General features: G+C 44.4%; 1 protein-coding gene across 5 annotated transcripts in view; it reads left to right on the forward strand.

Annotated features, from left to right (window-relative positions):
* Positions 1-24488, forward strand: part of LOC134359825 (SH2 domain-containing protein 3C-like) — a 216378-nt gene that overhangs the window by 180432 nt on the left and 11458 nt on the right. For all 5 annotated transcript variants that reach the window (XM_063073528.1, XM_063073529.1, XM_063073532.1 and 2 more), the window contains 5 exons: positions 8002-8130; positions 14806-15254; positions 17148-17272; positions 18231-18895; positions 21502-21617. In XM_063073528.1, the coding sequence (XP_062929598.1) occupies positions 8002-8130; positions 14806-15254; positions 17148-17272; positions 18231-18895; positions 21502-21617 (1484 nt within the window). The remainder of the gene's footprint in view (positions 1-8001; positions 8131-14805; positions 15255-17147; positions 17273-18230; positions 18896-21501; positions 21618-24488) is intronic.

The raw sequence follows: 24488 nt of genomic DNA on the forward strand, positions 1-24488 counted from the left end.
TCCCCGGCGAATCTGCCGGGGACCTCTGTTGTATCTGGTGCTCCCGATGTGGCCACCTCTACTTTAGGGAGACTTGTCATAAGTTGCAGGACCACTTTGTCGAGCTCCTCTATCCACCTGTAAAAAGCAGAACTTTCTGGTGGCCAAGCGTTTTGATTCTGATTCCCAATCCCATTCTGATATGTTGGTCCATGGCTTCCTTTTGTGCCATGATGGGGCCACTCTCAGGGTGGACGGATAACACCTCATATTCCATCTGGGTAGCCTTCAACCTGATGGCATGAATATCAATTTCTCCTTCCGGTAAAAAAAAATTCCCTCCCTCTCTCCTCTTCTTCTATTCCCCACTCTGGCCTCTTGCCTCTTCTCACCTGCCTACCACCTTCCCCTGGTGCCTGTCCTCTCCCTTTCTCCTAGGGTCCACTCTCCTCTTCTATCAGATTCTAGCCCTTTACGTCTTCATCCACCTGGCTTCACCTATCACCTTCTAACTATCTTCTTTCCCCTTCCCCCTCCCACACACCTTTATATTCTGGCATCTTTCCCCCTTCCTTTCCACTCTTGAAGAAGTGTCTCGGCTCGAAACGTCGACTGTTTATTAATTTCTACTGATGCTGCCTTCCTCCAGCATTTCTTGTCTGTGGCTCTGGATTTCCAGCAGGTGCAGAATTTCTGGTGTCTTGTGATTAGCTCAGTTCTGAATAGCTGGGTTGCTGGGCAGAGCGACTCATTGCCCCGGGAGGGCCTGTTCCGGACTGGATCTCTAAATAAATACATAAAATAAAGAAGCTAACCTTCAACAAGATCACTAAAATGGTCCTTATCATTGTTTATGGAAGTTTATAGTGTGGAAATTAGGTACTCAGTTTCTCTGCCTTACAATAGAGGCAACACTTTGAAAATATTTTGTTGACTGAATGGTCTCCCTCAAATAAAAGTTTCTTTCAGCAGGCACCATCTCAGTTGCTGTCAGAGGCACTTCATGGGACTCTGATTAGGGAATAACATTCCTCTATAGTCTATACCCTTAACTAACAGGTTCTGGTCCCACCTCCCATATGTTCCCATTAGCTATGAATTAGAGCAGTGTTTTATATGGTAATGAATGGCTGAATTGAAACCGCACATCATTAATCAGGGCATGTAATTATCAGTATTGTGTTCTCTTACTTAGGCTTGCCCCTGATTGTGAAGAGCATCGGCAGAGGCAAGCTGATAAACAATTAATTAGAGTTTACAATTAAAAGCACCAGGAATATTAAAGCTGCTCAAATATGTTACCGGGGAGGTAGCAGTTGATAGCATCAGCCAGAGATCATTAAACGCTGACCCTTTCAAAACAGGACAGTTTAACAGGGTGGATGGTGGGGGGGGGGCGGTGTTCTGCAGTTGTAAATTCACAGCTCTGTCCTGCCTCATGGGCTGTTAGGGCATGTCACAAAGATGATACAAAGCTGGGTGATGGTGATGCACGGGGGCGTCAGGGGCTTTGGGAAGATAAATGAAAGGGCAAGAACGTGGCAGAGAGTGTGAAGTCATCCATGTCAACATAGAATATAAAAAATGTACTAAGAGGTGAGAGACTGAAAGGGGAGATGTTCGGAAGGATCTGCGTGTCCTGGTACATGAAAATTGCCTTGTTGGTACAGAAACCAAGCAGGCATCCTTGTTCCTGCACTCTGTACAGATCCATACATCTGGGTTATGTATAGGTCCTCCCAGGTTACAGCAGAGTTCCATTCATGTTAACTGTTCATAACCTGAACAGTCTGCATGTTGGAAGTGTAACCACAAACTTGAGTTCCTGAACTCCAGAAGATAAGACCATAAAACACAGGAACAGTATCAGACCATTCAGCCCATTGAGTCTAATTCGCCATTCAGTCCTGGCTAATTTATTTTCCTTCTCAACCCCATTCTCCTGTCTTCTCCCTATAATCTTTGATACTTGCTTATCAAGAACCTATCAACTTTAAATCGTTTTAAATGATTTGGCCTCCACAGACATCTGTGGAAACGAATTCCGGAGATTCACCAGCCTCCTGGTGAATCTCCGTGACCATGATTGTTCTGGGCAAATCTTTCTACAGAACTGGTTTGCCATTGCCTTCTTCTGGGCAGTGTCCTTACAAGACTGGTGACCCCAGCCATTTATCAATACTCTTCAGAGATCGTCTGCCTGGCGTCAGTGGTTGCATAACCAGCTACTCAAATGCACGGGTTCACGTGACCCTGATCAGCGTGGAGTGGGGTGCTAAGCAGGTGCTACACCTTGTCCAAGAGTGACTTTCAGGGTAGCAGAGGGAAGAAGCGCCTTACATCTCCTTTAATAGAGATGTACGTCCACCCACCACCTTTTGGTGTGGACACAGTGAGCCGAGTTGCCTGCATCCGTCCTGTTTAACTCTAAACACTCAGCAGGGCAAATGGAACTCAGCTGCTCTCAGCATTGTGGAATGCCCAGTCAAACTTTCTCCATGTTGCTGCTCTCTTTAAACTATGGGGTTGCTTCTTTTCACTGATCCACATATGTTTTATCTGGACTGATGCCAGGTTCGATCAATCCTGACGCGCAGGCAGCAGTCTGAAAGGCTTTGAGCATGACGTCACGCAGAGCAATGGATAAAATGTCAGTGCCCATGGCTAATGCCACCCTGCCCCCAAGGCGGGTGTCACCCAGTGACTACAGTGGTGATGTCTGTATTGTAGCATCTGGCCACACTCTATATAAATGGGAGTAATACACACACTATGTTGGAGGTGCTCACCAAGTCAGGCAGCATCTAAGGCTGGGAATAAATGGCTGACATTTTGGGCCAAGACTCTTCATCAGGACTGAGATTTCCAGCATCTGCAGTACTGTTTCTGTGTGTGTGTGTATGTGTGTATGGCACCTGGAACTTAAGTAATACCAGGCATCATTTTATATATCATTTTATTGTTCAGAAACTATGCTTCTACCATTGGCTCCCCCAAGCTGGCTTTGCACAGCTGGCTGTTGGCCAAAAGTAAGGCTGCTGGGAAGATTAGTTTTTAGTGAAAAATAGCAGCAATCAGCCCTGACTTGCAACTTTCAACCACATTGCAGCTTTAATGTAATAAAGTCTCCCAAAGAAGTGTAATCAGGCAAAATCCTGAGCCAAGGGGCAGTGACCAACAGCCTAGGCAAGGAGGTAGCTTTAAGTAGCTTCTTGAATGAGGAAAGAAAGGTGGAGGCAGAAACGTGTTGAGAGGGAAATTCAAATCCTAGGAAAAAAGCAGAGCAGTTTATCAGAGGGTTGTAGGAAATGGTTGCATAAGAAGGCAGAGCTGGAGAAATGCTATCTCGGAAAGATGTTTTATGGTCTTATCTTCTGGAGAGATGGAGGAGGCTGCGCTATTAAAGTGGGGTAAATGATGGAGAAGGACGTGAAAGCACAGAGGAACATCTGGGAAAATTTCTGAAATGCCAGTTCGCTGCTGTTGTTACTGCGTGATCAGGAACCTTTCGGAGAGAAGGCCTCAAAATCCTCAGCTTTGCCTGCTGTTGGCGACCAAGATGGAGGTCGAATCGTTCGGATAGAGATGGCGCTCAGTACTTGGTGTCGGAGAGCTGATCAGAGCTCGAAGTTTTCGAATGACTCGGAGTCGGACTGTGGTCGGGCATGGCAGGGAGAGTTTTTCTTCCTTCTCCTGTCTGCGTGAGATGTGGGACATTTGAAAGACTTTGAACTTTTTACTGTGCTCATGGACTTCTTCATCAAGTTATGGTATTGTTGCACTGTTGTAACTATATGTTATAATTATGTGATTTTGTTAGTTTTTTTCAGTCTTGGTCTGTCCTGTGTTTTGTGATATCACACCGGAGGAAATATTGTATCATTTCTTAATGCATGCATTACTAAATGACAATAAAAGAGGACTGCGTGTCTTCATAATCTAAATCTTAGACCATGGGTTCCCAGCCTTTTCTATGCCATGGACCCCTACCATTAACTGAGGGGTCCATGGACCTTGTCTTAGAGGGATTTATACAGGATGACAGTTTTAAAACTGAGCTGAGTGACTTGCTTTCGATCCTATGCTTGGGGCAGCAGGGTAGTGTAGCGGCCAGCATAACGCCGTTACAGTGCCAATGAGCTGGGTTTATTCCACCACTGTCTGTAAGGAGTTTGTATGTTTTCTCTTTGACCGCGTGGGTTTCCTCCGGGTGTTCCATCTTCCTCCCACCTCTAAAGACGTTGGGGTCGGTAGGTTAATTGGTCACAAGTGTGTACTTGGCCCAGAAGGTCCTGTTACCATACTGTGTCTCCAAATAAAGCATAAAACAATTCCAGCACTGAACTAAAATGCAAAAATCTGAAACTACTCAGCAGGACAAGCATCATCCACATTATAAACTTTTATTTTTATTTTGTTATTTTTCCTGCCCCTGCAATATTTTGCCTTTGAAGTTTCTTCGTGGATTTGTTTAGTTCTCGGTCGGTTTCCAGCACAGAAGCTCTTGCCGATCAACTCCCAGTTGTTTTGCAATGAGATTTACGCTGGAGGGTTAGTGTTACCAACCTATTGTATTTTTAAACCATTTTCCCCATCCCATTCTGTTTTGCCTATTTGCTCCTGCCCTCTCTAGAAAGTGTCAACTCCAGTTTGAGAGAGATCTGTAGGAAGAGCCCAGAGGGAACGAACTGGGTGGACTGTCTCCTTCCAGTAATTATTACTTTGCCTAACTCCATGATGACTTTACAAATGTAGTTTTGGTATGATTTTATGTTCATGATACATGTAAAACTTAAAACGTAAAACGTTACTGCACAGTGCGGGCTCTTCAGCCCACAGTGTTGTACTGACTTATTAGCCTACACTAAGAACACACTGGAGGAACTCAGCAGGTCGGGCAGCATCCGTGGAAACGATCAGTCAGTGTTTCGGGCCGGAACCCTTCGTCAGGACTGTAGAGGGAAGGGGTAGAGGCCCTATAAAGAAGGTGGGGGAGGGTGGGAAGGAAAATGCTGGTAGGTTCCAGGTGAAAAACCAGTAAGGGGAAAGACAAAGGGGTGGGGGAGGGGAGGCAGGGAGGTGATAGGCAGGAAAGGTGAAGAAAGAATAGGGGAAAACACAATGGGAGGCCTCTGTCCCTTCCCTTTACAGTCCTGACGAAGGGTTCCGGCCCAAAACGTCGACCGATCTTTTCCGCAGTTGCTGCCTGACCTGCTGAGTTCCTCTAGTGTGTTGTCAGTGTTGCTTTGACCCCAGCATCTGCAGATTATTTTGTGTTTGGGAGCCTACTCTAAGATCAGTCTCACCCTTCCCTCCCACATAGCCTTCCATTTTTCTATCACATTTTGCCTATCTAAGAGTTTATTAAACGTCTGCAATGTTAATGCCTCTGTCACCATACCTGGCAGGGCGTTCCATGTTCTCACCAATCTCTGTGTAAAAAAACCTTATCTTTGACATCTCCACTATACTTTCCTCTAATCACCTTGAAATTATGCTCCCCGCCCCCCCCCCCATATTAGCCATTTCCATCCTGGGAAGAAAAGCCTCCTGCTATCCAATCGATCTATGCCTCTCTGAGTCACCTCTCATCCTCCTTCACTACAGAGAGAAAAGCCCCCTCTCACTGTTGGCTTGCCCTTGTCCCTGTCCTGTTCCTACCTTATTTTGTCTTCCTTTTGTTTAACTGGCCTTTCTACCTCACACCACTTCTTTCTCTCTCTCTCTCTCTCTTTGTCTTCCTCTCCATGGGTCCTGCAGTTTGAAATTGTACCTTTTACCAGGAACCCTCGGGAATCACAAGGAGCAGAAGAGCGGAGTATAAATACAAGATTACATCACCCGCGGACCTGCATCTGCACCGGTGCCTGCGTATTTGCAGTCACACAGTAGCAGACACACATTAAATTAACACAAAGGAATCAAAAGCAATTTCACACAGGCAAACCCTCCAGGGTCAGCTGGTAAATCAAGAGCAAACAGAGAGTCAGTTTGGAAAAAAGCTATCATCGGGATCATGAGTGCTGCTGGAGTGAATTATATGAACATCTTAAACATAAATATAGAACATTACAGCACAAATACAGGGCCTTTGGTCCATGATATCGTGCTGACCTTTTAACCTGCTTTAAGATCAATCTAACCTTCCATTTCTCTACCATCCATGTGCCTATCTAAGAGTCTTTTAAATGTCCCTAATTTGTCACCACCCCTGGCAGGGTGTTCTGTGCACCCACTATCATCTGTGTAAAGAACGTATCTCTGACATCCCCCCTATAGTTTCCTCCAATCACCATAAAATTATGCCCCCCTTGTATTAGGCATTTCAGCCCTGGGAAAAGGTCCCTGGTTACTCACTTTATCTCTGCCTTTTGTCATCTTGTACACCTCTATCAAATGACCTCCCATCCTTCGTAACTTTGGCACTTGTATGAATCTCCCGCTAAACCTCAGACATACACGCAGCACTGTCCTCATTTCACCTCCATCTCATGTTCTACACCTCTCATCAGAACACAGTTTAATACAGCACACCCATTCTGTGAAACACACGCTTCATCATACCGCCCGATGTACCATGTCTCCACTTACACTGTAGCCTCTGTCCGTAAAGAGTTTGTATGTTCTCCCCGTGACCGCTTGGGTTACCTCCGGTCTCCTCCCGCGGTCCAAAGACGTACCAGTTGGGAGGTTAGTTGGTCGTTGTAAATTGCCCTGTGGTTAAGCCAGGGTTAAACTGGGGGTTGCTGGGTGGCGCAGCTCGAAGGGCCAGGAGAGCCTATTCCACGCCATATCTCAATAAATTAACAAACAAAACAAACAACTAAATAAATATTTAAAAAGCCACGCAAAACTTCTCTTTGTGGTGACAAGCGCAGATGTCATACTACATGGCTAATTCAGATGAGATAATTGAACAAATATTGTCCATAAGACACACTCTCTTGTTCCCACAAAAACTATTTCATGATTTAATTTCCCTGACATTGAAGAAAGATAATTTCCAGTGAGATGCTCTTTTTTGAGAATGTTCTTTGTTACTTGTGATTACTAGGTTGAACAGTTTTCAGTTTAGAAACAACAGTTTAAACGTGTTACATATACTGGGGAATATTCATCTCTCTCTGCCCTTTTGCAGATATAGGAACTATATAAGACCTTCCTATAAATGTTAATAACCCATGGGGTTGTCACCTCCTCCTGTATCTGACTCTCAAAGAAGTGCTGAGGGACCATTAGTAACATCGACACTCATGTTACATGATTGTGTGAGCTTCCTGTACATTAATTGGGTGCTATGTTTCCTAACTTACAGCAGTGTGTACAATGCAAATGTACTCCATTGGCTCTTAAGCATTTAGGGATAACCTCCCATCATTAAAAACAGTAACATTTGAAATTTGACTTGATGTGTATTGTGTTTAACATCAGAGAATTAAGAATAGTTTTTGGTTTGACAATGTATAATTTGGTAGCTTCAGTCCTATAATTTCAGTTGCATTGGTTTCCAAAACAAAAACTGGTAAAATAATGGTTGCCACCCTGAGAAGATACCATAGCATTAGTATCGGAATATAGGTATCTGGAAACCTGAAGCCTTTCCAGCTATGAGGAATTCTTGAATATCAGAAATGCCTAATATCAGACTAATTTAAAGAACCTCTGTGGGAGTTTTATCTCATTTAGAGAGTACCATGTCCAGTTTAGGCATTTGACGATCTTGATGTTTATTTGATGTAGAAAATCTAGAATACATGACGTACCCACTTTAGGGAGTCTCTCAATGTTTGTGGTATACAATACCTATCCAGTTCAGGCAGTCATCTGCAGTGCAGTTTGAAGTAATTGTCCAGGAGCTCTGAGCAGTCAGAAATCTTTGGGACATGTTGGTACAATTTACTGAGTCAAACACATGTTCCAATCCAGATTCTGGGATGCGTTGGGGGAAAACAAAACATCAGAGGCAAAAGAGATGCCAGTTATTGATTTTGCTAACATCCATTTTTTTCTGGTTTCCTCCAGTTTTCAAAAGACAAATATATCCTGGATTCCAGCCCCGAGAAGCTGCACAAGGAGTTGGAGGAGGAGCTGAAACTGAGCAGCACAGACCTACGGAGTCACGCCTGGTACCATGGGCGTATCCCACGTGAGGTAATGGAAAAATGGCACTTAACAAGGCTGGGGGGTGGGTGGTTGGTGTTGGGAAAGAGGTTATCATCAGCCTTGCATTATATATATTGGAATGAACAGCATACTGGGAACATTTTCCCAAGTGTGCTATATACATTGTAAACTGTACTATTAAAGGGTATGGCTATGTGTAAATAAGACTCTGGTGTAAAGGTGTTCTAGTTATGTTGTATCTGGAGAAGATTTTTTTTGAGATACAGCACGGAAGAGGCTCTTCCAGCTCTTCGAGCCATGCTGCACAGCAATCCTCCGATTTAATCCTCGCCTAATCACGGGGCAATTTACCATGACCAATTAGTCTACCAACCAGCATGTCTTTGGACTGTGGGAGGAAACCAGAGCACCCGGAGCAAACCCACGCATTCACAGGGAGAACGTATCAACCCCTTACAGACGGCGACGGGAATTGAACCCGTGTCGCTGGTACTGTAAAGTGTTGTGCTACGCTACCGTGCCGCCCCAAGGTGGAATCATAGTGCTGTTCGTTGGGCACAATGTTCCTCAAATGCTCCAAATAGAAAATCCCAAAAGCTCCCTTGATGCTTTGTGTCAATGGCACAATACAAAGTTAGTGTGGAGAAAAACCATCCCCTTCCTTTTGCATCGTTGTTTGGAGAACTGCCAATCACTGAATGCTCTGGCTCCCTCTATGAAGCAGATATGGTTGCAAGAGTGGATGCCAAAGATAACACCAAAATATAACAGCCAGCAGATATAGTGAATTTTTAGATTATAATTAGATTATAACAATCACTGATACATTTTTATCTCTATTTAAAGATTGCTTGGAAGTTTGGCTTGCTCTGAAATGCCTGGCATTTTAATTTTGTTTGCTGGCAGCCAAGGGAAATGAGTTCACGAGGGTTGATTGATAAGTTCGTGGCCTAAGGCAGAAAGAGTCAATTTTCGAAAACCTAGCACATTTATTTTTCAACATAGTCGCCTCCTACATTTACACACTTAGTCCAGCGGTCGTGGAGCATATGGATCTTGGACCTCCAGAAAGTGTCCATAGAGGGCTGATTGATAAGTTTGTGTCCTTAGGCAGAAGGGGCTGAGTTATACAGATCTCGTTACATGCACATGCAGGTCAACTCTTTAAGTGATTATGCAGAGAGTTTGAAGTTAATAACTCATCTCCTTCTACCTTAGGCCACGAACTTGTCAATCACCCTTGTATTTCTCTTGAGTACCAGCAAACAACATTTGAAAGCCTGCCTATTAAATCCTGGGTATTTATGTGGCATGCTGGTATGCGCAGCAAACTTACAAACTAAAAACTATTTTAATTCTGTCAAAAGGTTTTCAATTTTAATTTATTGACGTGAAATCAGTGCAATATTTTACGCTGTTATTAGCTCCAATCTTCTCCAGGATCTCTGCCTGGATTTTCTATCCAGATTGGGTGACTGACGCTCTGCGGCCAGTCGTCCACAGTATTATCTTGTGTGAGGTTCAGAGCTGAAACTGAGCAATAGGCTTCAGCAAATAATACACAAAAGAGATTCTTTTTGTTCCTCTCTTTAGCAATATATAATAGCAGAATAGGAAAATATTTTAGGGCCTTTGAAGAAATTTTTGGAAAATGAAGTGACTTCATCAGTGGATCATTTAAAATGAACCTAATAGTTGTCTTCAGCTGTATTTTGGCCAAACGTAAGAATGGTTAACATGGATATTTCTCTGGCTACTGTTCCACAATAAATTGGTTATTACCTTTCATAAAGTCATGGACTGAAGAATGCATGTCATGTGCCTTACGTTCAGACATTTACATTGAAGCCGGTTCCTGTTGTCAAAGCCCGTGGTTCAGTCATTGTTTCAAGGTGTTTGTGGGAGCACTTGACAAAGAAAACAGACAGTCAGCTGCCAGAAATGAATCTGATTTGAAAGCAAATTGAAATGTCAAGGTGATAGCTCCCCCATGTATTTCTATGAATAAGAATTGAGTGATCAAGAGATACAGTCACCTACAGTAAAAGCTGAGAAATGGCTACAATATATCTTCTGCTTTTTCCTCTTTGCAGGAAAAAGACCTGACATTTTTACTGCTATGAACATTATAGACGTAAATATACACCGTAGCACAGTTGGTTGTGCAGCTGACACCCTGATACATAGACTGTAGCTTCTCAGTGTCAACCACAGCATGCCATTTATGTCACCACATCTCTTCTTCTGAAGACTTTATGCTTGGCTAGGTGAGGTGAAGAATATTTGGTGGCCTTTGTTTTCAGGTGTGCTCAGTGACACAACTGGCAGATCAGGCCTCGCAGTCAGAAGCACAGTGAAACGTCGACTGTACCTCTTCCTAGAGATGCTGCCTGGCCTGCTGCGTTCACCAGCAACTTTTATGTGTGTTGCTCGAATTTCCAGCATCTGCAGAATTCCTGTTGTTTGCATTCCTAGACTGCTTCAAGTATTCTGCAGTTTGATCTTCAATATTCTGTTAGTAACTCGTTTTTTTGCCAGTTGAGTGATTTGTTCTTTTTTTTTGCGCGTTGGGTGTTTGATGCTTTCTCTGAACGGGTTCCATGGTGTTTCTCTGTTTCGTAGCTGTCTGTGGGAAGACAAATCTCAGGGTGGTATACTGCAGACATACCTCGAGAATAAACATACTTTGACCTTGAGGAACATACTGTGATTTTATCCAAGCTACAGACCACGAGTGTCAGGGCCAGTGTCAGTATAGTATAGACTTCAGATGGCATGGGACTCCTCATTTAAAGATTAAAGATTAGGTTTATTTGTCACATGTACATGGAAGCAGTTAGTGAAATGTATCAAATCAAATTAGTGAGATTGTACTCATGCCAGCCCCACACTCCCGGCATGCTTGCAACTTTCTAATCTTAACCATACGTCTTTGGACTGTGGGAGGAAACCAGAGCTCCTGGACGAAACCCACGTGGTCACGGGGAGAACGTACAACCTCCTCGCAGAGAGCGGCAGGAATTGAACCCCAATCTGTGATTGCAGGTGCTGTGAAGCAATGCACTATTCCCGCGCCACTTCAGTAGCTGAGTGACAAAGAATCCATCTAGGAAACGAATGCTGACGGATTGGCCATCAGCCCATCTGGATATATCACGGCTTGGTACGGCAACTGCTCTGCACATGACTGTGAGAAACTGTAGAGTGTTGTGGATACAGCTCGGCACATCACCAAAACCAGGCTCCCCTCTATGGACCCTGTCTACTCTCCTTGCTGCTTTGGCAAAGCATAATGAAAGACACCACTCACCACGGACAGTCTCCCTTCACCCCCCTCCCATCAGAGAGAAAAGATAAAAGCCTGCAAGTTCGTACAGGTTTCCCCCGCCATCCGAAGGTAGAGCGTTCCTATGTAATGGTTAGTAAGCTGGAATGTTGTAAAGTGAAGGAGCAATTACCATTTATTCATATGGGAAAAATTTGTGAGCGTTCGCAGACCCAAAAGATAACCTACCAAATCATGCTAAATAACACACAAAACCTAAAATAACAGTAACGTATAGTAAAAGCAGGAATGATATGATAAATACACAGCCTATATAAAGTAGAAATACTTTTCTACAATCATTGCCGCACTGTCCACCGTAGCGAAAATCTCACGCAAGCGCTCTTGGCAGAAACAGTCTCTCCAGTAACCTTTAAGCTATGAAGCTGCCAAATTATACCAAATAACACATAAAAATACACAGCCTATATAAAGTAGAAATAATGTATGTACAGTGTAGTATCACTTACCAGAATCAGGAAGATAGCGCCGAGCACACTGATGATGGTGTGTTAGGCTGAGCCGTCGGAGGTTGGGGTGGTGCAGTGGTCCCCCACCTCCAGGCTACGGACCGATACCAATCCGCGAAGCATGCAGTGGTGCAGCGGTAGCCGGGACGCACCCAGCACACCTGGACAAGCCAGCGAGCACTGTGAGGGTAATGTTTTTTGACTTCTCCAGTGCGTTCAACACCATCCGCCCTGCTCTGCTGGGGGAGAAGCTGACAGCGATGCAGGTGGATGCTTCCCTGGTATCATGGATCTTTGATTACCTGACTGGCAGACCACAGTAGGTGTGCTTGCAACACTGTGTGTCCGACAGAGTGATCAGCAGCACTGGGGCTCCACAGGGGACTGTCTTGTCTCCCTTTCTCTTCACCATTTAAACCTCACTTACTCCCTTGCTCAGAGTCTTGTCATCTTCATAAGTTTTCGGATGACTCTGCCATAGTTGGATGCATCAGCAAGGGAGATGAGGCTGAGTATAGGGCTACGGTAGGAAACTTTGTCACATGGTGTGAGCAGAATTATCTGCAGCTCAATGTGTAAAAGACTAAGGAGCTGGTGGTAGACCTGAGGAGAGCTAAGGTACCAGTGACCCCTGTTTCCATCCAGGGGGTCAGTGTGGAGGATTACAAATACCTGGGGATACGAATTGACAATAAACTGGACTGGTCAAAGAACACTGAGGCTGTCTACAAGAAGGGTCAGAGCCGTCTCTATTTCCTGAGGAGACTGAGGTCCTTTAACATCCGCCGGACGATGCTGAGGATGTTCTACGAGTCTGTGGTGGCCAGTGCGATCATGTTTGCTGTTGTGCGCTGGGGCAACAGGCTGAGGGTAGCAGACACCAACAGAATCAACAAACTTATCCGTAAGGCCAGTGATGTTGTGGGGATGGAACTGGACTCTCTGACGGTGGTGTCTGAAAAGAGGATGCTGTCTAAGTTGCATGCCATCTTGGTCAATGTCTCCCATCCACTACATAATGTACTGGGTGGGCACAGGAGTACATTCAGCCAGAGACTCATTCCATCAAGATGCAGCACAGAGCATCATAGGAAGTCATTCCTGCCTGTGGGTATCAAACTTTACAACTCCTCCCTTGGAGGGTCAGACTCCCTGAGCCAATAGGCTGGTCCTGGACTTATTTCATAATTTACATATTACTATTTAACTATTTATGGTTCTATTGCTATTTATTATTTATGGTGCAATGTAACAAAAACCAATTTCCCCCGGGATCAATAAAGTATGACTATAACTATGACTATGACATCTTTAAGAAAAAAGCCAAAATAAACAAGCTAATTAATTAGGTGCCGCCTGGCACGTAAATGTCGGCCCAGATCAGAGGTGATGCAATCGGCAATCGCCTCTGATCTGGGCCGACATTTACGTGCCAGGTGGCACCTAATTAATTAGCTTGTTTATTTCGGCTTTTTTTCTCAAAGATGTGCAGGGTTCATTCTGGCTACCGCTGCACCACTGCACGCTTCGTGGCAATGTATCAGTCTGCGGCCCGGAGGTTGGGACCACTGGGGTGGTGGGACACTGGGGTGTTATCTCATCGTCGTCTGTTTCCATCAGGGCAGGCAGGTCATCTTCTTCTATGTCTGCCTGCCTCAATGTTGAAAGTCAAGGTTCGTCGTCTGCTGTGGCTGATGTGGAAGGCTTGAAAAACGACAGTATGCTTGACTGCTTAGCCTCGCGCATTTTTCTATCATACAGTTCTTATGTAAGCACTCAAATCATCCTGCAAATATGCCCTAAACCTACGTACCCTTTCAAAATTAAAGGCGTACTTTTCTGCAATCATTGCAGTGGAAATCTCACGCAGTTGCTTCACGTTCAGTTCCTGGACAACTGCACTTTTGGTCGGTTCGCTACTGCATTCGGTTTCGATTGTTATCCTTTCCTCTTCCAATTGCATCAGCTCTTCATCTATCAGTTCTTGGTCATGGGATGCCAAAACTCTTCAACATCATCTTCGTCAACTTCCACAAGCCAAACTCACTTTGTCCTTACTTTGTTCACCACGATCGAAACGCTTAATTATGTCTAGTTTTACGCTAAGTGTAACACCCTTACAAGCTCTTTCAGGCTTTTCGGATACCTTAGAACCCATCTTGCAACAGGATTCTCAAAATAAATCGACATAAAGCACAGTTGCTCACAGGCACGTGTTTAAGCAATGCCGGCTAGAATGCAGTTCCGGGGGAGGAGCTTGGCTGCTCGGGGCGCGTGCTGCCTTTTATCGTAACAGTGAAAACACCTTCTGTTAGTGAAAACAGGTAACCAATGTAGGTCTTTCGTAACAGCGAGGTGTGGTAAAGTGAACGTTTGAAAAGCGGGGGACACCTGTACCATGAGACTCAAAGACAGCGCCTACTATAAGGCTACTTAATGTTTCCCTTGTATGATAAGATGCACTCTTGACCTCGCAATCTACCTCGTTGTGACCTGCACTTTAGCACTGCACTTTCTAACTCACACTTTATTTGACACTCTGTTATTTTATCTCAATGATTGGATGTAATGAATTGATCGGTATGGACAGTATGCAAAATCAATTTTTCACTTTATTGTGAAAATCTAATTGAGGTTGGAAGCACAGTATGAAGTTACAAATCTGAAGCACTTCTTCAAAAAATCTGTTTTGTACTTGGGGTGTGGAGGAAGCTGAAAAATTCAACACTATTATTTATAGATATTTATTGAAGCAACTAAATAAGGAGGTTTAGAATTATGAAATGTGAAAGGGTTACAAGGTAGATTAATCATTATCCAACTGAATGAATAAAGAGGCTTGCAAGGACAAATCTTGTGTCTATTTTCCTCAACATTCTTTTTAAGATTCAGATTTTTACTTTTCAGGTTTCTGAGAATCTAATGCAGAAAAATGGTGATTTTCTCATCCGTGATTCCCTCACGTCTGTTGGTGATTACGTGCTGACCTGCCAGTGGAGAAACGAACCTCTCCACTTCAAGATTAACAAGGTGATGATCAAACCCAATGAGGCCTTCACCCGCATCCAGTACCTGTTCGAGAGGGAGAGCTTCGACAACATCCCCGCCCTGGTCCGGTTTTATATCGGGAACCGTAAGCCTGTTTCTGAGCAGAGTGGAGCCATCATCTACTGTCCAATCAACCGCACCCTTCCCCTCCGATACCTGGAGGCCAGCTATGGGCTGTCCACTGGGAAGCATGGGCTAGCTCATCCCTCAGCCAATCAGAAGGGTGGATACATTAAGAGGCGGAGTGTAACCATGACTGATGGTCTGACATCTGATAAGATCATCCGAAGTGATAGTTGTGGCAACAGGTAAGTGCTTGCTTTTTGGAGGGTTAAAGGGATTCAGTTTCCCTGTGCAATAGAAAAATGTTTCTGGTCATCAAACACCAAACAAAGGTGTTTTTACATATGCACGGGTTGAGTACAAGATCAGGCTTAGTTATGATCCATGCAAGTGGCCTAAGTACTACTCCTGCCTGTTCACCTCCTCCCTCACCTCCATTCAGGGCCCCAAACAGTTCTTCCAGGTGTGGCAACACTCCCCCTGCAAATCTGCTGGGGTTGTTTATTGTGTCCAGTGCTCCCAATGCGGTCTCCTCTACATAGGGGAGACCCGTTGGAAGTTAAGGGACTGCGTGGAGCTCCTGTGCTCCATCTGCCAAAAGCAGAACTTCCTGTTGGCCAAACATTTTAATTCTGATTTCCATTCCCGTTCCGTTGTCGGCCCACGGCATCCTCTTATGCCAAGATAAGGCCACCCTCGGGGTGGAGGAGCAACACCTTATATTCCGTCTGGGTAGCCTCAAGCCTGATGGCATGAACATAGATTTCTCCTTCTGGTTAAAAAAAGAATTCCTTCCCCCTCCCTTCCTCCTCTATTCCCCACTCTGGCCTTTTACCTTTTCTCACCTGCCTGTCACGTTCCCCCCGGGTCCCCTCCTCCTTCCCTTTTTCCCACGGTCCACTCTCCTCTCCTGTCAGGTTCTTCATCTCCAGCCCTTTACCTTTCCCACCCACCTGGCTTCACCTATCACCTTCTAGCTAGTCTCCTTCTCCTCCCCCCACCTTTCTATTCTGGTATCTTCCCCCTTCTCAGTCCTGAAGAAGGGTCTCAACCTGAAACATCAAATGTTTATTCGTTTCCAATGTTACCACCCGAACTGCTGAGTTCCTCCAGCATTTTGTGTGCTTTGCTTTGGATTTCCAGCATCTACAGACTTCCTTGTATTTTGTTATGATTTCCCTGCATTAGTTTCCCATTATTTCATTGTCCAAGAAGAGACACTTGATTGTGACAAACACTTAATGCTGTATCCTTCTGCCTTCAAGGAATATGGGGATGGTCAGGGGTGGGGGAAGTACTTAAGAAAATGGGCTGTATTTTTGATGTGCCTAGGGTGTCAGTGCCTTCCTTGAAAACGAGGAAAAAGCTCCCCACTCTCCTCACAGCAAGTAGGGAGAAAGCCAGTTGACCCAGAATTTCGGCAGTATTGGGTTGGCAAGCTGGCTTTTGGAACAAGGGACGATCATGGAGTGGCAGCTTTGCTTCCCTAGGCTTTTGCTGCCTCGAAGAGGCTTCACAGTCAGCTGGTGAGGCCACTTTAATTCTTAGTGATCTACATTCTGATTGCCATTTCTATACTGAGTTACGTGGAATCCACATCAGCTTACCGACAAGATGAGTTTCTGTTCCGTTCATAAACCAGGTGAATTGCTCCTGCTCTCAGACGCAGATATCTGGTCCATGTCTCTATCCTTGCTGGCCAATACCACCACGGTTAGGAGCAACGTGGCAGTCCCCAGGAATACCTGATCCCTGTCTGTATCCAACTGGCCCATTGTCATGGGGTATATTTAAAGTAGAGCTTGACAACTTGTTGATTAGTCAAGGCATCAAAGGTTAGGGGAGAAGGCCGAAGAATAGGGTCGCTGGGGATAATAAATCAGCCATGATGGAATGGTGGAATAAACTCAGTGGGGTGAATGTCCAAATTTGCTCCAACGTCTTATCATCTTTGGTCTTCTGTAAATGAAATCTGGCCCTCAAAGTAGACCAGGCTTCGCCACCTACCCAAATTCCACTCTATAAAAATTGACTCCTGTATTTTGACATCTTGAGAGTGTGTTATGACCTGGTAATAGTTATGCGATGAGTGACAGTATAAAGGAGCTTTCACTCAACAGTCACTTACCTTCCTTCAGCATTCCGTCAACACATCACAAGGAGCCAATCCGCAATTTTGCTCTGAGCATGGATCAAATCAAGGACATTCGGCACGGGATGTCTCCAGTGAGCGAGATCCCTCTCTCTCCAGAATACAGCACAAGTAAGTGACATCAGGATAACACCGTGATGGCCTTCAAGTGAAATTTTATGATTTTACACTAACAAAACATTTTATAAGGATCAAAGCAGACAGTAATTAGAATGTAAAAATCAATAACGTTTATAAGACATCCTTGAGCATTTGTAAGTACTTTATTCTACTGGTGAGATGGAATAATGTCAGGATTCTTGTTTGTAATCACCATTAGGGAGGCCTCTTTAGTGGGTGAAAACTGTTAATGAATCTCACACCCAGGTCTTGATTTGACCTATAGTTTAATCTCAGCCACTGGATTTACAGCCTAACAATACACCCAGTGGCCACCTTATTAGATTTTTGCGGTACCTAATAAAGTGTAGACTTGTCTTCTGCTGCTATAGCCATCCACTTCAAGGTTCAAGTGTTGTGCATTCAGAGTTGCTCTTCTGCACACTGCTGTTGTAACTTGTGGTTATTTGAGTGTCTGCCGCCTTTCTATCAGTTTGAACTAGTCTAGCCATTCTCCTCTGACCTTCCTCATTAAAATGGCATTTTCACCCATTGAACTGATGGTCACTGGATTTTTTTTTTGTTTCTCGCACCATCCTCTATAAAGTCTAGAGTCTGTTGTGCATGAAAATCCCAGGACATCACCGGTCTCTGAGATACTCAAACCACCCCGTGTGGCACCAACAATCATTCCACGGTCCAAATCACTTAGATCAAATTTGTTCCCCATTCTGATGCTTGGTCTGTACAACAATTAAACCACTTGACCACGTCTGCATGCTTTAATGAACTGAGTTGCTGCCGTATGATTGGCTAGTTGGATATTTGTATCAGTGAGCAGGCGTACGCTAGTTAAGTGGCCAGTGATTGTACGTCAGCTTTATCAGAAAAACAAAAGGGCTGGGGGTGATTGAGGGGAGGATCTTATTTGTAAGATATTTGCATTAACGCTGTGTAACATCTTCCTCAGGTTTGAAGCACAAAAGCCATCTCGGTCGGGTAGCAAGGATGACACCATCGTCACCAGTACTTCGGCGTTCCAGTGAACCACAGCTTAGCCCACCGATTGGTAACAGACTGTGCCAGGAGCCTAACAAAGAAAAGCCCAAGGAGGCTTCAAGTGGACCTCATTGTAACAGCACACATTCCACCCCGTCAAATAGCTCCGTGCAGTCAGACCAGAGAGTGGCCTCAGAGAACTGTAAAGAATCAGAGCACAGCCACTACTGCGAGCTACGGCCCTCGTCGCCACTCGACTGGGAGAGGCAGCAGATGGAACTGGCCCTCAAGCAGAGTCAGCTGATGGCAAAGAGCTATGTGGAAAGGTTGAAAGTTGAGGAGAATCCCAACATAACCAGCTGGCAGTCTGAGATGAACTTTGGGATCCTGGAAACGGAGGCATATCTCGGTCGACTGCCCAGCTGCGCAGAAGAGGGAGAGGGGCTGCAGTGTGAACCGTTCACAGCCCCAGTCATTGAACAGGTGTCTTCCTTTAAGCTGAGTGGATATCAGTCGCTGCTCATTCCCTTGGAGAATAAGCCACTTGAGATGACTATACTAAAGAAAGTTAAGGAGCTGTTGGCTGAGGAGGATGCAAAAACGATTGCCAAGCACATCACGAAAGTAGACTGCATGGTGAGGAAATCCAGTTTGCAATGGATACATCTTAATCGGATTTTCATTTTTGTGCTGAGTTGTGGAAGTGGCTGGCCTTTCTTATGAGCACTGCCTTGTTCAAAGCATTGTCTAACTATCTGGTGCTGTAAAATATTTTCATTCCCATCTTGTCTTTTTGCATCTTCTGGAAAATCTCTGGTAATTAGCTTGCCTTCATTCTAATTGGTTCTAAAATGGCAGTCACTTGTCACTAGTTAGCTCCCCCAAACAATAGTGGAGGGAAGAACGTGTTAATCTGTATTGATATTTGTTGTTGATCACTGAATGTTGGGCTGCACAGCCTGGGAGAACTTCTGCCTCTTAGAGTAGATAGAACTTCAGTTTCAGTTCTCATCCAAATATTTTATACTTTATACTTTATTGTCGCCAAACAATTGATACTAGAATGTACAATCATCACAGCGATATTTGATTCTTCACTTCCCACTCCTTGGAGTACAAATCGATAGTAAATATTAAAAATTTAAATTATAAATCATAAATAGAAAATAGAAAAATGGAAAGTAAGGTAGTGCAAAAAAAGGTAGGTCCGGATATTTGGAGGGTACGGCCCAGATCTGGGTCAGGATCCATTCAGCAGTCTTATCACAGTTGGAAAGAAGCTGTTCCCAAATCTGGCCGTATGAGTCTTCAAGCTCCTGAGCCTTCTCCCGGAGGGAAGAGGGACAAAAGCTGTGTTGGCTTGGGGGGTCGTGGCCTTGATTATCCTGGCAGCACTGCTCCAACAGTGTGCGGTGTAGAGTGAGTCCAAGGACGGAAGATTGGTTTGTGTGATGTGCTGTGCCATGTTCACGATCTTCTGCAGCTTCTTCCGGTCTTGAACAGGACAACTTCCATACCAGGTTGTGATGCACCCTAGAAGAATGCTTTCTACGGTGCATCTATAAAAATTAGTGAGGGTTTTTGGGGACAGGCCAAATTTCTTTCGTTTTCTCAGGAAGTAAAGGTGCTGGTGGGCCTTTTTGGTAGTGGACTCTGCAAATCAGAGTGTTTTCAATAGTGCAGCACTCCCATAGCACAGCACCAAAGTGTCAGCTCACATTAGGCATTTAAATACATTGTGGTCCTTTTGTTCAAAAGTCTAAATATAAGAATAAAACATAGGAGCAGATCTAGACCATTCAGTCCATCGAATCTGCTCCACCATTTGATCATGGCTAATTTATTATTCCCTCTCAACCCCACTCAAATACCTTCTCCTTGTAACCTTTGACACCCTCTCTAACCTCCACTTTAAATATACCCAATGACTTGTCCTTCTCAGCTGTTTGTGTCAAAGAATTGCACAGATTCCCCACCCTCTGGCGAAAGAAATTCCTCCTCGTCTCTGTTCTAAATGGACGACCTTGTATTTTCCCAAGCTGTGTGCAGTCCAGCATTCAATGATCAACCACAAAAACAACTGGAAAAAAAGAAAATGAACTACAGTGTTGTGCAAAAGTCTTCGGCACTCAGATATAACAAGGGTTGCTGAGACTTCTGCACGGTACTGTGTTGGTCAATGTGGAGCAGAGAGCAAAGGGTGTTAGGAACGGCGACAGTGAAGTGCCGCGAGAGGGCTGTGCGACAGGTGGCAGGGAAGGAATGCTGCAGGTGCAGACACACCCAGCCCTGAGACACCAGGCAACGTCATTTGATTCCTAACAATTGATTTATTGATCATTACAGCATGTCTCTCTCTTGTGCTTCCTGCTTCCTCCTCTCTTCCTTCCCTGTTTCCCAAACATGATTCCCCTCTCCCTGCCCCCTTCCCACTCTCAGTCCACAACAGAGACCCATATCGGAATCAGGTTTATCATCACTCATATATGTCATGAAATGTGTTTTTTTTTCGTGGCAGTAGCACGGTGCAATACATAAAGTTACTATAGTACTGTGCAAAATTCTTAGTCTCCCGGCTATATATCTGTGTGCACAGCACTGTAGACACTGAGCAAAAGAGGCTTTAGAAACCTCACAGAATACAGTGTTGGGCAACCTGCGACAGGTTGCAAGCTGAAGTAGTCCTTCACATGACTTCCACACAATGAATCTAGGGAAAGGACATTATCCTGCTTGTTTCCTAAAGATTGTTATCGCATCGGTCACCATGCTGGATTGTGCATGCCTGGCAAAGACAGGACCTCTCCCAGTGATGATACCAGATAGAGCTGAATATGTCATAACTCTCATACTGACCATGATGAGATAGCAGAGGCTGACTGAGTCCTTAGTGCAGAATCCAAAAACTAATGAGGACAGGAGAGGAACTGAAAGTGGTCTTGAATTTACTAGATTTATTCATCTCAAGCAACATAGTTGGCACCTTATCAGCCCGTTAAGACTAAAACTAAGTTAAAAATCTTTCAATATATGAATCCATAGTTACCTCATCCAATCCTGTGAGACAAATGTATATACCCAGCAGTTAATTGGAAACCTTGATGTTTCACACAAGCCAGTTATTGGAGATGCTTTTGATAAACGGATCGATATTCAGAGGGTGAAGTGATGCTTTTTACTTGAGGCCTTGTAATTACCAAGAGCGCAAGTTGATTAATCTCTTTTATATCCTGTCTCCACAGGTTGCTAGGATACTGGCTGTTTCCAAGGAGCTGCAGAAGCAGATGGGGGTGAGCTCAGGGCTGGAGTTACTCACTCTTCCCCATGGGCACCAGCTTCGACTCGACTTGCTAGAACGGTGAGAAGCAGAGTTGTGGTGCAAACCATGTCCTGTGGTCCTGTGTTCTTGGCCAGGTTGCAGCTCAGCGACTTTGAAAGAGGATGGCTTGTAGGAGAAATTGCATAGAGGTTTGGGCATCAATTTGTAAAAATTGGGATAACGTCACTACTTTTGAGCCAAACTGCGTGCTGTATTCAGATGGCCTATCTCCTGCGGCAAATATTTGCACAAAATATTTTCATTACATGGTCGACACAACATTGTGGGCCAAAGGGCCTGTAATGTGCTGTAGATTTTCTATGTTTCTGTTTTATTTATTTTTCTTTCCAAGAAGGAAAATTATGATAATCTTTTCCTCTCCTAAAGCTGCGGCCTACAGCTTTGCTTTGTTAGATTAGATTTACAGAAAATGAGGGCAATAGTCATAGTCATACTTTATTGATCCCGGGGGAAATTGGTTTTCGTTACAGTTGCAGCATAAATAATAAATAGTAATAGTAATAGTCATGGAAATAATAAATAGTCATAGAAAAATAGTAATAAATAGTTAAGTAGTAATATGTAAATTATGCCAGTAAATTATGAAATAAGTCCAGGACCAGCCTATTGGCTCAGGGTGTCTGACCCTCCAAGGGAGGAGCTGTAAAGTTTGATGGCCACAGGCAGGAATGACTTCCTATGATGCTCTGTGTTGCATCCCGGTGGAATGAGCCTCTGGCTGAATGTACTCCTGTGCCCACCCAGTACATTATGTAGTGGATGGGAGACATTGACCAAGATGGCATGCAACTTAGACAGCATCCTCTTTTCAGACACCACCGTGAGAGAGTCCAGTTCCATCCCCACAACATCACTGGTCTTACGAATGAGTTTGTTGATTCTGTTGGTGTCTGCTACCCTCAGCCTGCTGCCCCAGCACACAACAGCAAACATGATAGCACTGGCCACCACAGACTCGTAGAACATCCTCAGCATCATCCGGCAGATGTTAAAGGACCTCAGTCTCCTCAGGAAATAGAGATGGCTCTGACCCTTCTTGTAGACAGCCTCAGTGTTCTTTGACCAGTCCAGTTTATTGTCAATTTGTATCCCCAGGTATTTGTAATCCTCCACACTGACCCCCTGGATGGAAACAGGGGTCACCGGTACCTTAGCTCTCCTCAGGTCTACCACTGGCTCCTTAGTCTTTTTCACATTAAGCTGCAGATAATTCTGCTCACACCATGTGACAAAGTTTCCTACCGTAGCCCTGTACTCAACCTCATCTCCCTCCTGAAACAGGCTATTTTACAGTACGGGACATCCGAATAAGAATCTGGAGCAGGAACGTATGGTGTATAAGTTGATTTTTAGGTCAAATTTATTTTTTTTTGTAGGTCAGGAAAGTAAAGGCTAGCTCTAGTGTTCCAGCCCACACCTTAGTCAGCTGTACCAATGCAGCATTGGTTTGTGGTTCAAATTCCAGTCCAGAATCGACAGCACCTTCGTGGCCAGCACATAGAGCAACACTGAGCAAGTGCTTTGCTCTGATGTAACACACACAAAATACTGGAGGAACTCAGCAGGTCAGGTAGCATCAAAGGAAAGGAACAAAGAGCTGACGTTTCACGACCTGCTGAGCTCCTCCAGTACTTTGTACGTGTTGCTCTGAACTTCCAGCATCTGCAAAATCCCTTGTGTTTATGATTTGAACACTCTGTACCATATATTGGGTAGAAATCAAAATATGGCCCAAGCTGCTGTCCAAGATGTTTGTAGTTTAAGATCCCACATCCCGTTATTTTAAGAAGAGCAAGGAGTATGTATACCCTTGTGTTCTGACTGTAGTCTATCTCACATTCAAAAGCATAAAACAGAGAACTTCTGCAGATGCTGGAAATCAGCACAGTGGGTGTACCTGTACCTCAGGGACTGCAGCGGTTCAAGAAGGCAGCTCTTCTTCACCACCTTCTCAAGGGCAACTAAGGATGGGCAATAAATGCCGACTCAGCTGGTGATGCCCACATCCCGTAAATGAATAAATTATCCTGCTGCAGGGTCTCGGCCTGAAACGTCAACTGTACTCTTTTCCATAGATGCTGCCTGGCCTGCTGAGTTCTTCCAGCATTTTCTATGTGTTGGTTGAAGTGGAGAATTTATTTACATTCCTACTGCTGTTTGCCTACACTGTATATAAACAGACCATAACCTTAAAATGACTTCACCTCATTCAGCAATAATTACCTCAAATCTTTCCAGATTTTTTTTAGATGGCAATGATTATCTGTGATCTTCAAAGACAGTAGTTGAATCTGGTTTTACTTGCTGGCAATTTTAAAGATTAATTTGAAGAACCTGTAGACTGCAGGGACTGCTAACTCTATTAAAAGATTCGTGGCAGCACTGTGTGGTGCCCTGACTAAACAGGTCTTGCTGGGTACTTAAAATTAATATTCATCCAGCTGGCAGGTAAAGTTGGTGCACAGCAGCGCTGTATAAATTTAAAGTGACAAATAATAATATGTGAGATTCAATGGCAGACCTGGTGAACAACCTGGACAGTTCGTAGGTCAATAAAACTGCCTAATGGGGTCTCAGGTAATGGAAATGAGAGTAACAAGAAAGGCCGACATGTCAGAACGGGAATGAAAATGGAGCGTGAACGTTCATTCAAAGTTTGGAGGCAGTTTCATGGACTAATTGTGACTGTATACTTCTTGCTGTGAACAGTTGTTCACGAATGCTGTAGAGAATTTCGACAGTCGGTACTAGGCACGACTCTGAGTGTCTGTCCTTAGAGAGTTCCTCAGGGCAGTTTTACTTACAGCACTAATTAGACTGAGGTTGAAGCCACAGTGAAAACAGCCAGGGTCTGGAAGATGTTCGGCTTTCTCTCCAGTGGGAAGTTCC

This window comes from Mobula hypostoma, chromosome 21 (genome assembly GCF_963921235.1).
Source record: "Mobula hypostoma chromosome 21, sMobHyp1.1, whole genome shotgun sequence".
In the NCBI taxonomy this organism is placed as follows: Eukaryota; Metazoa; Chordata; class Chondrichthyes; order Myliobatiformes; family Myliobatidae; genus Mobula; species Mobula hypostoma.